This window comes from Sturnus vulgaris, chromosome 7 (genome assembly GCF_052056855.1).
Source record: "Sturnus vulgaris isolate bStuVul1 chromosome 7, bStuVul1.hap1, whole genome shotgun sequence".
Lineage (NCBI taxonomy): Eukaryota > Metazoa > Chordata > Aves > Passeriformes > Sturnidae > Sturnus > Sturnus vulgaris.
The window spans coordinates 25,054,173-25,068,224 of NC_142249.1; the positions used below are offsets into that span (position 1 = coordinate 25,054,173).

General features: G+C 38.0%; 1 protein-coding gene across 5 annotated transcripts in view; it reads left to right on the top strand.

Annotated features, from left to right (window-relative positions):
- The window catches only part of RBMS1 (RNA binding motif single stranded interacting protein 1), a 141,652-nt gene that overhangs the window by 66,680 nt on the left and 60,920 nt on the right, over positions 1 to 14,052 (top strand). For 4 of the 5 annotated variants that reach the window (XM_014880859.2, XM_014880860.2, XM_088168149.1 and 1 more), the window contains exon 2: positions 11,670 to 11,845. In XM_014880859.2, the coding sequence (XP_014736345.1) occupies positions 11,670 to 11,845 (176 nt within the window). The remainder of the gene's footprint in view (positions 1 to 11,669; positions 11,846 to 14,052) is intronic. The other variant, XM_088168147.1, reaches the window with a different exon arrangement.

A 14,052-nucleotide genomic window follows, 5' to 3' on the forward strand; every position in this document is an offset into this window, starting at 1 on the left:
TGGATGAGCTGTTCTTGTTTCCATCTTCCCCAAGAGTTAAACAGCTGCTTTTGTCATGCTAAACTGATTGCAATTTGTCCTGTGGTGCCCGTTCGTGGCTGTAAATCCATGTGCTACATAGAAGAAAGTTGTACAAATTGTTTTGGGCATGACAGACCGCTCCTTTTCTCCTGAAGAGCACAGGGTATCCTGTATGTGACTATTACATCATACATCTGGAGAAAATGGACTTTAATGTCAGCTATGCTGGATATGCTGTAGTGGACATTTGGCCAAAAAGGTTGGATGTGGTGGGCTTTAATATGGCTCTCTAATGGTGCAGGATCATCTCTGAGAAATGTCAAAAGTAGCATGGTGTCCACTGGCCCCAGAAATTTGGGAACAGTTGTCTTCGGTGCTGCCTGCACACAGCTTTTTGTCAGCTCTTACTTTAAATCACTTTTGCTGGGTATAAGGCAAAATTAGAGCACTGCAGTGTTCATTGCCTTCCATGAGAGCACAAATTAGACCTTGTCTGTCCTGGAGGTGTCATTGTGTGTGTAACTGCACTGATACAGTTGAACTAATGAAAATCTTTGGTAAATCTGCTGCTGTGTCACACCCTCGCTGCAGGCACTGCAGCCAGGTGCCCATAGTGAGGCCACACTCTCTTCCAAATGGGAAATGATGCAGAAAGAAAATGTTTTAGAGGCAATGAAGTTAAATTCCAGTTCTTTTCTCATGAGATTTGAGCTTCTACGTTTTATTCTAGGAAACCACGTAGAGTGTTGGGAGTCCTTTAGAAGACTTTGGGAATGTCATTTGCAGTCTCATACATGCTACACGCTCTCCTTACACTCCATAGAAAATTGTTGTACATGTTGCAGCATGCAGAGCAAGCAGAGTTTGCTCCCTGGTGCTCTGTAGAAAAGCCCCATGTAGAGAAGTTTTGCCAACATTATACACTGCTGTCTTCTGCTCTGTCAGTTCTATGCAATGTTGACTTTTATAAAACTTCTGGACAGATTTTCAGCTTGTGCAAATGACTGCACACTCACTGGGTGAGAGTGGAACTAGGCTGATACGTGCAAGTGCAGAAAACTAACAACTCCTTACATAATGAGTCTGAGGGTTTAAAAAATTTCTACTCATCTTGCTTGTGTTTTAAAACTGTATTGCTAATTTAATAATACCTGGCTGCTTCTGTAGTTTGGTGGCTTTGCCATGGAGGAGAACATTTATGAAGAACTCACGTTTATGGAGGTGTGGTCACTCTCTAATAGCAAATTACAAGTTCAGTGTCAGACTATATATCACAAATATAAAACATATATATATAATGTGTGTGTATACATACATCACTTGCAGCAACATAGTCTCATACATGGACTCCATGAATGTCAAAATGCCATGACAAATTAGCACAAATTCCTAGCTGAAATTTGGTGGATAGTCACTTCAACCTTTGTTGAAATAATTGTAAAAGTATCTTGTGCTTCGCTTTCTCTTGATTGTAAAAGGCAGTGGAGTATGAAAGCCTGATGAATTCTAACACTGTTAGAATTTCTTGGATTTGGTATGTACTTTCCTAGTTATACCTGAGACTTGCTTTAATCCTTTACCAGCAATCCTGTGCATGTTGTGTTTCAGTGTGTTGATTATAATGAGTTGTATCTGCTGCATTTTATCATATTGCAGAATATTAAAATCATAAGGACACTTCTTAAATTTCAGAAGCGAGGAGCAAAAAGATGAGTGGAACTTTCAGTCCAGCAAAGGTCATGCTGACCTCAATTCTATGGCAAATACTATGAAAGACTATGGAAATAATTGCAGTGGAGTAACTAGGAGGGACAGTGATGCTCTGATTATGCTTTCCCGTTCTTCAGCTCATGGAGAAGTCATTTATTCCCACGGAAAGTGATGCAAGATGCTGTTCTCACTGAAATTGGTTCAACTATAACTTGATGTAGGCACATAACAAGCTGCTGAGCAGCAGAATTGGACCTTCTTAGTATCAAAATTACAGTAACCTTTGTGTTGCACTCAGGCTGTGTATCTACACCACTTAGGCCTGGAGACACTTAGAAAAGGAAAAATATTTACAAAATGAGTAGGAAGGATAAAATATCTCAAGCGATCTGTTCTTTGAAACATAAATTGTGCAGCTTGATGAGCCTTTTCATGGAGGCATCCAGATTCAGTCTTGTTGATGAAGTCTTATAAAAGTGGCTTTTTATACCCTTTTTTTGTCTGATGTGCCACCTTTACCACATCTGGAGATGCTGGCTGTGGTGAAGAGGGTGTGGTCTCTCAGGGAGATTAAGATTTAGGAATGCAGAAAGAAGGGCCAGAGCCAGCTGCCTCATCTGTTCCATCGATGTTGTCAAAGAAAGCAGCAGATACAGACTGGGCTACCTATTAAATTCTTGTGTAATGGCCTTACCAGGAAAAACATACATTCTCTTCTTTAGAATGGAACAGAGAGATTCACAGTAACAATGCTGCTACTACTCTGGGTGCAGCATGTTGCCCATAAGGAATCAGCAATCATAGACAAAGGGATTTTGATAGCAATTGACTCCCTCATGCACGGTCGGGCACAAGTTCTTCAATTTATTTAACTTGAATAAACAGAAGATGACATAGTGGATCCCATGTCAGCCAAAAGAGCCATCTGTGGTCTAACCCTGTGACAAACAGTATAGCAATAATTCCAATGCCACCAACAATGTGGAGTTTGCCAGAAAAGCAGATGCTTCTTTTGACATGCATCTTCAATGCGGTGCCATTCCTATCCCATAATTGCTGTCTGTGGAGGGAGGGTGGATAGGATAGCCAGATGAGCAGAATGGTGACACTGTAGTTTTTGAAGGAAAAGCCAACAGTTTGGAAAATGATAAAAAAGGAAAAAGAAAAATTATTTTTTTAAAGCTGAAAAATTCTCCTGTGTGCATCATGAAATCTCTGACTTTTTAAGTAAGAGACAATATTTGCATGGATTTGTCAGAAATCTAAAATCTAATACAATAAGGAAGAAGAATAAACAATACTTCAGAAACTTCTGTGCAGAGTTTTAAAATTTTTTTTAAGCATTTCCTTCTCTATTATTTTAAAGAACTAAAGACTGGCCAAACATTCTTAACATAATTTTTTAATTTTTTTTTTCTTTCTGTACTGTCAGCTTTTGTAACACAGATATTCAGGCAGTTCTTGAATGAGCTAAGGTGTCTGTATCTATGCTCTGCTTTTTAACCAGCTTTATGAGATATACAGACTTAGCAGGATTAACCTCCAAAATACAGTGATGGATGGCATCCCTAATAGTTAAGAGGCAGCATATTTACTGCTTTATGAAATTAAAAATATAATTACCTACAACCATAAAATACTCATTTTAAACATCATAAAGAGAAGCTCTTGAAAGCAGCACGTTTTTGATCATACTGAATATTTCCATGGCCCTGTTTGTTGGCACTGGAAGTAAAAGTTCGCAACAGATAATGACAAAGAAATTGAACAAATAGCAGTAGAGCTGGAGATTAGCATTCTTCTAATGAGAGTCTGTCCTCTGAGCAGAAGTAACTGCATTATGTGGTGCAGGAGTCTCACTGCCAGATCTTAGTTTTGTGGGATTTGCTTAGAGAAATGGTTGCCTGCTCGCTTTTATTTTCCTACAAGGGAGCAAAAAATTATCCAGGATAAAGCCATGTCTCTAGTTTTCCATATATTTAAATCCCACTTCTTCCCATTACACTATGAGTGTAGTCAGAGAATAATACGTATTATTTGCTTTCAGATTTTAGTGCACTGACATCTGAAGATTTTAAATGGAGGTAGTGAACAGGAGTTTCATGTTTAGTAAATGTTAAAGCAGAGTCTTATATACAATGAGAAGTGATCACAATGAACCTCTTAATGCTTATGAAAAGCTTATTGAGTAATTTTTACTTTAATTCCATGAGTACTGTCCTCTGAGATGCTATTGAAGTGCTTGTGAGCTGTATGTGATTTGCAGGCTCTGATGTGACCATCTGTGGTTTAGTCTAAACTACTGCATGACCCAGGAGTTTCTAAGTTAATTGCTGTTTCAGGTGAAGCATTTCTCCTATCAAGGTTATCTTAAATGTTTCCTGTTGTGAAGAACATTGTAAGACTTTATCCCCTGCTATGAACACGTACCAAGAGATGTGTAATACAAGGGAGGAATTTTTTATTATTTGGATTCAGTGTCATGTATTGGACTTGCTACCGTTCAAGTGCTTGCATAAACCATTAGTATGCAAGTTACACCTCTCTGAAAATGAATTTATTTTCTTTTAAATGTAATTTGAATCCTCAGGCTGGCACAAAAACTTAACATAATCTAGATATTCAGTACTCTGCTTTCTGGATCCTGAGTAAAAGCCTTGGCGGGTTTCACTGAAGAAAACAGGCCTGTGTATGTACTAGAATTAAGAAAGAAGCTGGCAGTGAATTCTTTCGTGTCTACCACTCGGTGAAGGGCTAAACATAAAAGAATATACATGCTTTTTTGTCTGTCTAATAGATCTTAGTACCAATGCTCTCTTTCTTAGGGTACTTCAGCATCTTGACTTTCATTTTAGATTCTTTTAATGTGGCCTAGCTGTTGGATTGCTGCAGATGGTTCACATTTCAGAATCTGAAATATTTTGCTTTGTCTGTGTCTATAATTCTGTCATGGCTAGGGCATGGTACCAAGGTATTGTTTCAGAAGGTTGTCCAGGAAATCCAGGTATAAAACTGAGAGGGAAGACAGATGTTGTGATTCACGATGAGCAGGTGGAAGGGGAAAGGGAGGGTTCATAACATCTGGAAAGGAACAGGATGTAGCCCAGTTCAGCACTCCCCTTGATCTCCTTTAGGATAGCTTTTATGCTGCAGTGTGGCTAGGTTTGTGTATTTTGCACTTTTTATTTGTCTCTGAACTGGGGGAATCAGTCAGTGGAGCACTGAAAAATCCCTGACAAGGGAAAAAGTTAACAGAGGGAGTTTCTAGGAACTCTGAAGCTTTTTCAATTATCACTGAGACTCTAGAAGAGCTACCTGAACCAGAAGGAGTTTCTTGCACTCATAGCTTGCTTTATTGTTACTATCTTGCCTGCCAGCTCCAAGTTAGAAAGCCTTTTTTCTTGAGTAATAACAATAAAAAATTCTCAGCACCCTATTCTTAGAGAAAAAGTCTGTTGAGAAGCATCAGTGTGGGTTTTGTCATATACTGCACTGTGGCCAGGATTATGCTCACGCTTCTTCAAGTGTCTTCATAGAAAGGATATAGATAGATTTTGAGCTTTCTTCCATTGCTAGCAGAAGATTTCTGGTGCATTAAGCTTTAAATGTGTAATTTAAATAATACTGGTTCAATTTCCTGTCAATATATGAAAATGTGACATTTTATAACAAGTTGGAATGGTTTACTTCAATACTTACTGGTTTTAGTAATTGTTTTCTAGTGAAAACAGGTTCAGTCCTGCTATGATGCTGTAAGACCTGAGGAAAAGAAGCAGAACAGCTCAGTGGGGAATGAGCTTGGGTTGTAATCAGAGGAGTCTAGAGGTGAAATTGTTAGGAGCATCTGAGCCATGACTAGGGGTTTATGCTAGACTTCATCTTGTTTCATTGCTGATAGAGCCACTCTTCATGAAGATATTTTAAAAAGGAAGCCGTGAGAAGTACCTACTCGTTTGTGCATTTCTGTATTTCAAGGAAGGGCTTCTTTAAATGGCTCAGAAAAAATGCATGAACTGCTTCCCTGGATTTTGCCAGAAACATTTGTTGTAATGGCAAATTGGTTCAAATTAGTTAAAGTACAATAAAGAAGAAAGAGAATATTGGCAGTTTAAAAACAAATATCAGAGTGAAAATAATTTTTTTTGTTACCTTCATAGATGCATGATAATATCCACCTACAGTTTTGTTTCCTTTTAGTATGGAATAGACTTATCTGTATTTAGAAAAATAGTTTTCATAGGAGTTGTCTGTAACATACAGGCAAGAAAAAAGTATAGCCCTATATTTTTGTCTTGCAAAGCTCCTTTTAAAACTTACCTGTTGAGGCAAGGGGGCTTCCCTGTTCAGTGTGTTGTGGTTTTTTTTTCCTTGATTACTTAATTTTCATCTTATATATTGCAGTGCATCATTGCTGTAATCACAACTGTAGTGTTCTGGGCATAGTTCTTTCATACTAAGGTGTGGAACATTTGGAGTGTTTTTTTGGGAGAAACACAGGGCTGAATCTCCAGGTGCTCCTGGTCTGCCTGTGATATTTTGTAACAGGCCGTGTCTTTGCCTGATGCCAGCCTCCAGTCTCAGGGTCCTGCATCTTCCCAGTAGTTCTTTCTGCTCGGTGTGGCTGAACCACGAACACCTGTAATCACCACCTAAAGAAAGATGGAATAGGCTTGCATCCTGGGTATGCAAATAGCTCAGCTCTGTCTGATTGCAAAACATGAGATCCATAGTTTCTGCCTTGTGCAGTACATCAGCCCTTTCTGGAATAGTCCTGTTGACTCTTAACAGTGTCACCGTGAGGTCATATCTTTTACCCGTGCAAAGAGAAGTTGCGGTCGGTGGTTTAAAGGAGAAAAAAGAGGCAGGTATCAGGGGATTTGCTGCCTGAGGAGATTTTCAACAGAAGTCTAGAGCTTCTGAGATACTCTTTATACTGATGTCATGCTGAAAATGCTTAGATTTCGTTGCTGAATCTTTCTGTGACAAGTGCTTACAGACTAAAGAAGAGCAGTTGGAGAAGCTACCCTAAGGCAGGAGATGTAAGTAAAGCAGCAGCAAAGGTTTTGGCTTCTACTGGTTGGCTCATGTCCACTGAGAATTGAACTTACAGAGGGCTCCAGAGATTCAGTTTTGCTTGCTGTAATATTTCAGACATGATGAGGAAACACATGAAACAGAATAGTGCAGGACACTCAAAATGGCATCTCCGCTGCAGCTGTCACTTTCCTGGCTTAGAATAAGTGATCAAGGTTTAATGTGTCCTTATTTAAAGAAAGGTAATAAAGCAGGTGTCTTCATCCATGAACACTCATTTCTGTTAAACACTTGGAGTTCTTCTTTCTGCTAGGGACATGATTTAATTCCAAACTAGTTCCTGTTTCCTAAACAGTGTTGCAGTGTCTTGCTTCACTAGGTATGGCATCTTCTATTCTCCTGAGCCCTTGCTTTCATTGTACATGTAAAGCTTTCTCTAATCTGAAGTGTTAGATTAGTAAATAAACAAGCAACCCCCAATTTAACAAAAAACAGATCCACATTTAATACTTCTTCTCACTGTTGCACACATCCACGAAAAACGTATGATAATTTTTATATCAATGCTAGTTACTGAAGGTGCTGCTTTCAAAATCAGGGAGGTTAAGCAAAGGCAGGGTAAGCAGATGCTTGTAGCTTAGTCACTTAGTGACTTAGTGACTTTGCTTAGTGAGCAAAGCTAAGGAAACACTGCTGATTGAGGTTCTGATACTATGAGATGATCCAAGTAACAATTCTGGCTAAATCTGGTAGTTAATGTGTGCTGCAGTTTATGGCTTGAATTTAGAGTAGATGTGTGAGAACTAACTCTGTTGTTAAAAGTCATGGTACTTTTCCCATTAGGAATTTTGGCTGAGTGATTAAACTCTTAATTAAATACTAGCATGTAATATAACTTTATATGCATGCTTTTATTGCACAAAGTTAGAGACTTAATGGATTGCTACTGTAGTGGTCCTACTCTGTTTCAGGCCAGTCATTGTCCAAGTTATCTTCTGCTCATTGGAATTCTGTAGTCTGAAGGCAGCAGGGATCAGTATCTCTCAGCCCCCAGTCAAAGGAATTTCTTGGGGTTATTCCGTTTTGGTTTGGTGTCTTTTTTTATCTGTTGACAGCAACAAGATTCTTCTATTCCTTGGTAGACAAAGTCCTGCTCTGACTCATTTGCAGTCTATAAGCATAGAATAGTTTATAAGAAAGACAGGAATGGCTCATATAAGATGAGTATATTTGCCAGCTGATTTTCAGTACTTGAGATTATTCCCATTTGGGGTTTATACTGAGAAGAAAACACAGGCAGACAATTCTCCTTGTTCTAAGGCACTTCATGGGGACTGTTCAGTCACTGAGCTTTTCGTTTTCCTAAGTACCTGTGGTTTTCCCATTGCTGTGGTGGGGCTTTGGAGCACTGGAGGCAAAGTCCCTCAGAGATCAGGCAGGGGTGTGTTGGGAGCAGATGGGCTGATTATTCTGTCACTGGCCTTTTTTGCTTAGATGTTTGTTGAAGATGACAGGAAGGAAACTGTAAAAAGAATCACTAATTAACCTTTTGGAGTGAAAACTAGAGGAGGAAATGGCAAACCAGAATGGCAATGGTATTTCTTGTGAACAGGAATATTGTCGCAATAATAATGGTCTGTTGCTTACATTCATTTCTCCTATCCTTGAGTTCTGTGTTTTAATTTAAGATGCAATGATTATGAAGAAAAATTAATAAATGTATTTTTGCCTATGTTGCAATATTACAAATTATTGTGAGATCCATATAGTAAAAACTTAAGAACAGCTTTTGATATGGATTTTTAGCAAAAACTACCGTTTGTAAGCCAAAACTTTTCAGATTTGATTTCAGGTTTTAGACAAAGCACTCAGTTAAGGTTTGTGAAAGCTGTTTTTAAACAAACAACTCCAAACTTTGGCCAGGTCTCCACTGCAGAATGTCTTGCCAGCAAAGCACTGTGTATCAGCCAGGGGTGTGGAAAAAAGTCATACATCCTCGCTGACATCAATATGTTGGCAAAAGCCCAGGTGTGCATGCAGCTGTGCAGGCAGGAGAGAGCTTTTAGCGGCTTGGCTGATGTTGTTTGGGGGGTGATGCAACGACGCCAGCAGACAAACTCTTCTCCTGGCCTGCTCCAGCTGCAGTAGGAGGTCACGGCGTGGAGGCTGCACTGCCAACCAAGCCTCTGCAGCAAGAGCAACTGGAAAAAAAAGACCCCTTTGAACAAGAGAGGGACCTCTAAAATTTAGTTTTTACAAGTAGTCGTCGATGAAGAACAGAGTGGAAAAAGTGATTCAGATTTTAAAATTAGAGTTCTAATGTAAAAAACGTGGTTTAGTTGTATGACTTTGAGATGTCACTGTCCCTTTAATGGCTGTCTGTCATTGAGTTGCAGGCTTTGAGAACTGCAGGACACCCAGCATGTGTTCTGTAAGCCTTTAAGGCTTGTAAAGGTATGAGTCCCTCTGGAAGCACTGAAAAACCTTCTGTCTGTAAACTGAAGGAGACAACTATAGTCCCCATTTCCATTCATGTTCAAATGTGAGCACTAACACCAGAACTTCTTAATGTTTAAATAGAAGTTTTAATTTCTCAGAATGGAGTGTTTATGTTTTACAGGCAGACAGAATTAGAATTCCTACTCTCTACACACAGACACACATTTTCCTCTCCTGCCTTTGGCCAGCTGGTGACAAGATTTTACAAAACTCTAGTTCTTCATAACATAGAAAAACGAAGATTTTAAAGGGGAAAACACTGTAAGAAATAAAAGAAAAACCAAACCAAAGATACTGAGAAACTTAATAGAGGCTCTTAGCCTTCAGTTGTAATTATCAGTTTATATGAAGACAGGTATGTGTATTCTGATTTTTCTGGCAGCTGTGCATGCACATTTTGAAACCATGAACAGAGCAGTTTTGCATTCGATCACTGCATCTTGAGAACTTCACTGAAGGCTTTTTGAAGAGAATATCACTTTGCCAGACGAAGTTTGTTCTGTTGTGAAAATGTTTTGAAACTAGTTGCTCTGTCATTCTGCATTGCTTGTAACCCTAAAAATAATTGCCTGGCATTACTGGAAGCAGAGTGGTCTGACAGACTGACTTGTGCTGCTATTGTTAAAATCCGTCAATGTTTCCATTGCAGACTTGGAAAGGAACATTTAATCTTTTTCCCTGGAAGAAATTCTAGATTGGTGCTTCAATTCCAAATATAAATATTTTGGAAAAGATTTGATATTTCTAAAAATCTTTATTAAAAACCAAAACAATAAAAATCTCTAACCCTATGGCAATGAATTATTGATACTCAGTTTTGAAATGCTAAATGATCAGGAATGTATTTTATTCTTTTTTGTAATTTTAAATTCAATTAAATTAGGCAGCAACAATGTTACTGCTTATCAATGTTGATTTTGTAGCAAGTCTTGCAGTTGGCTGTTCCAGGCCATTATAGCTGCATAATAAACCTTGCAACATGCCAAATTGGAAGATTTCAAAACCGTCCTAGGGAAACACAAAAAAGAAACACATAATTACCATAAAGTATCTGATATAAGGCATGCATTTGTACTTTTCTCCCACTCACACTTCCATTCCAGTTTCTTGAGGTTATCTCCAAAATAGCTTCACTTTTCATGTGCTTTCTTGTGTGTAGTTTCATGGGTAAACTCTAATCCTTTCCTCTCTGCCTTCACATTCCTGCTCCTTGCCTTGTGACAGCCAAAGTTTTGCGTAGTGCAAAGCCCACATGTGGTGTACCAGATCAGGGAAGATAATTTTTGGTTCAGTTTGTAGCTGTACAACTGTTTGTACTAATCCAAGGAAGAGGGTGGCACTAGGGTGGGAACAAGTGAGTCTACATTGACATCTCACTTTCTATTCCATTTTATTTTTTCCCCCTCCTGTGCCTTTCCTCTGCATTCACAGGGCAGTTCTTTGTTACGAGTTTGTGGTGGAAGCTCAGGATTTGCAGGAAAGGGGCCACATGCAGCCACGTTGTCAGTGAAAACCATGTAGCTGCAAGATGTTTACAGGCAACTTTAGTTCTCTAGTACATTTTTAAAAGTTATTTCTCTCTTACAACACCATGGACATGTTGATAGTACTTTTTGTACAGTGCCCTGCTATACTTTTCTTAATGCAAATTATTTCTCTACTGCAGATTTCCTCTAGGATGTTTTTATGTTCCATTGGGGTCTGATTTTAAGAGCAATACTGTTAGATACCTTCAGGGGTAGGTAGAAGTGCTTATGTGCTTTTCTCCTTTTGAAGCTTGAATTTTTTACCATTACATAGGGCCTTTTTCTTGACAATTGTGAAGTAATCCACAAATATGGAAATAGACAGCAGTATGAAAGTTCTCCTAAGGCACACCATTTATTTCAAGTCTGGTCCTTAAGCTATCTGTGCTCCTTCTCTATCTCTAAAAAAATAATAGCAGTATTGTGTGAAGTACTAAAAGCCAGAAGAGATACAAAAATAATTAGAAGCTTCTTTTCTATTTTTTATAGATTAGGGAAAGAGCATGATCTTTGTGTCCTCCACAATTTTATATCATTATGACTGTTTCACATGTCAGCTTTGTACCTGCTGGAACCTAGAGGAACAATAGTTCCTATTTCATTTTCACATCAGATGACACAACGAAGAGTGATAAAATCCTATGAGTAATATTCAGTGGAGGTTATATATAATTTGACCCTGTGTCATGCATCAAATGGTGGTTGGAGATCCTAGGATGTGCCAGTGAGTCCTGTTGCAAACGTGGTGTGAAAGCAATTGTATTTAAAATCTGATTGAACATGGTGCTCCAAATGGTAACCAGGCTGCTGTAGACTGAGCTGATGTGCATGCTGAGATTGCTACCTGAACTTTACTCTAACGTGCTTTTTCCTTTGCAGCAGTCCATTGTACCAGCCCACCCAATGGCTCCTCCTAGTCCCAGCACCACCAGCAGTAATAACAACAGTAGTAGCAGCAGCAACTCAGGATGGGATCAATTAAGTAAAACTAACCTTTACATCAGAGCACTGCCTCCAAACACCACTGATCAGGACCTGGTAAAACTATGCCAACCGTAAGTACTATGTCAAAATGTAAATTATAATGTCATACCTTAAAAGCTTGTAGTAGGTATCCAAGATGAATGTTTGGATTTTGAGGAAAAAAAACCCCCAGATTCATAAACAGACAGCCTCATGCTGTGATATGGTGGCAAGTTTCAACTTTGTTGGCAATCAGAAGAAAAGATTTTTTGATACTTTGGAGAAGCAAAGAAAGTGGAAATACAGTGATGAACTGAAGCAACCCACTGCTTTCATAAAAGCTGTGATTACCCATAGTGCTGTTGAAATCACAGATAAAATTAATACTTAAATGTGAAACTTGTTATTGAGAGCCTGCAAAGAGGGTCTCCTCTGTTCACTGCTAAGATAATCTGTTGGTACAAACTCGAGTAATTGTTCTGAATCACTGTAAAATACAATGTACATTTGAAGGCTTAGCCTAGTTTCAGACTAATTTATGGCTGTACTTTACTGCACAATTATTTTTATTATTAGAAATAGCTGATCCATGTAAGAATCCTCTCTAGTGGCTGAAGTTCTGAGTAGACTTGGCTTAGCAGAGGACTTTTAGGCAGTGTTGTTAACATAAGATTTTTTTGCTTATGAGAGTTATTTGTTCTGTTTTTTTATTTTTACAGTAGCACATGCCTCTTACTTTCAAATATGGATTGTGTGACAGAAGACTGTGCAGTTGGGTTGTTTATACACTGTTTAAAATCACTTGCCTTAAATGTTTTGCTGGATTTTTAACATGTCTTAGTACTTCTGAAATTCATAGTGCACTGTCTGGACTATTTTGAAATCAAAAGTACTCAGCTAAATTTTCAATACTATATGTAAGAAAACATCCAAATCTGTCTATTTTGGATGAAGAATTATTAAGATTTGTATATAATGCTGCTGTCTGAAATTTTAAAAATTATTTTATGTTCCATTTAGCAGATAAGTATCTAAGAAAAAAATAGAGCACAACACAAGTAAGAAAAATAGATAGCAAGACCTCTAAATTTTGGATCCAAACTTATGTGAAATACCTTTGGTTTTGAATACTGCAAAAAATCTGATACCTAATTTATAGAGGAGATTTTCTCTTTTTATTTTTAAAAAATTGGATTTTCAGGGTAGTAGTCACATATAAGTCATCTTAGTATTATAATAAAAAGAGCTTGCTCTCAGGTCTTTAAAGAAAAAAAGTTCTATTTGCTCATTTCTCCAACAGCAAATGAAATCCTTGTGTTTTGCAGAGAAGAGAATAGATAATCAATCTGTGGAAAGACTTGTTGATAAATTAAACATTTTTACAGCTTCCCATGTGACAATGACCTCTCATAACTTGAATTTTAGTTGCAAATGCATGTTTTACAGAAGTGGATTTTTCCTTCCCGTTTTTGTCTTTTTAACTGATGAAGAAACCTTGGCCTGTGTACTCAAGTTATGTTAGGACAGAGCTGTGAGGTTATTTTGCACTGGAGCCGCCCCAGTAACTACTATTTGTGCAGTGGTTACTATAGCTCCTTAATCTCTTTCTGAAGACATTTTGGTTTGCACAGTCTCAGATGTCATTGATGCATGAACAGCCTAGAAAAAAATCTGTTCAATACTTTGCTGTAACTGGTCCCCTTCCTCTTAAATAGCCAAAGATTCCAATTTTGTTGTTGCTGTTCAATATATAATTGTAGTTGGAGTAGCATGAATCATATAAATAAAGAACAGGCAAGAACTTCAGCCATGAAGTTGCTAAATCAATTCTGATGTGAATTTACAGACTTGGAAGGTCATGGCATTTATTCCTGTGAGATATTTCCGTCCTAAGCATTTTACTTAAGAGGAAAGAAGATTCTGTCTCAGAATTTTCCATTTCTACTGTGGAAGCAAGTGAGATGTCCAGAAACTTTAGATTGGACAACATAATTGCTTAGCAACTAACTGGATGTGACAATAAGATAGAAGTTTCTTTCCCTGTTCACAGGCTCAGTAATCCATTTTGTAGCCCATGGGAAGTTTGAGATGCAAACCTTTTTCTTCTTATAAATCTGCCTAAACTTCTAAAGTGCAAAAGGCAAGATATTCTTGAAAGCAAACCTGACATGTTTATTGTTTAAGCTGAGATAAATACAAAATAAATGGAGAATGAAATATTGGACACATAGTAGTCAATGAAGAGACTATTGTTTACTCTGAAATATTTTTTTAGCTCTTTCCAAATTCCTAAGATTTT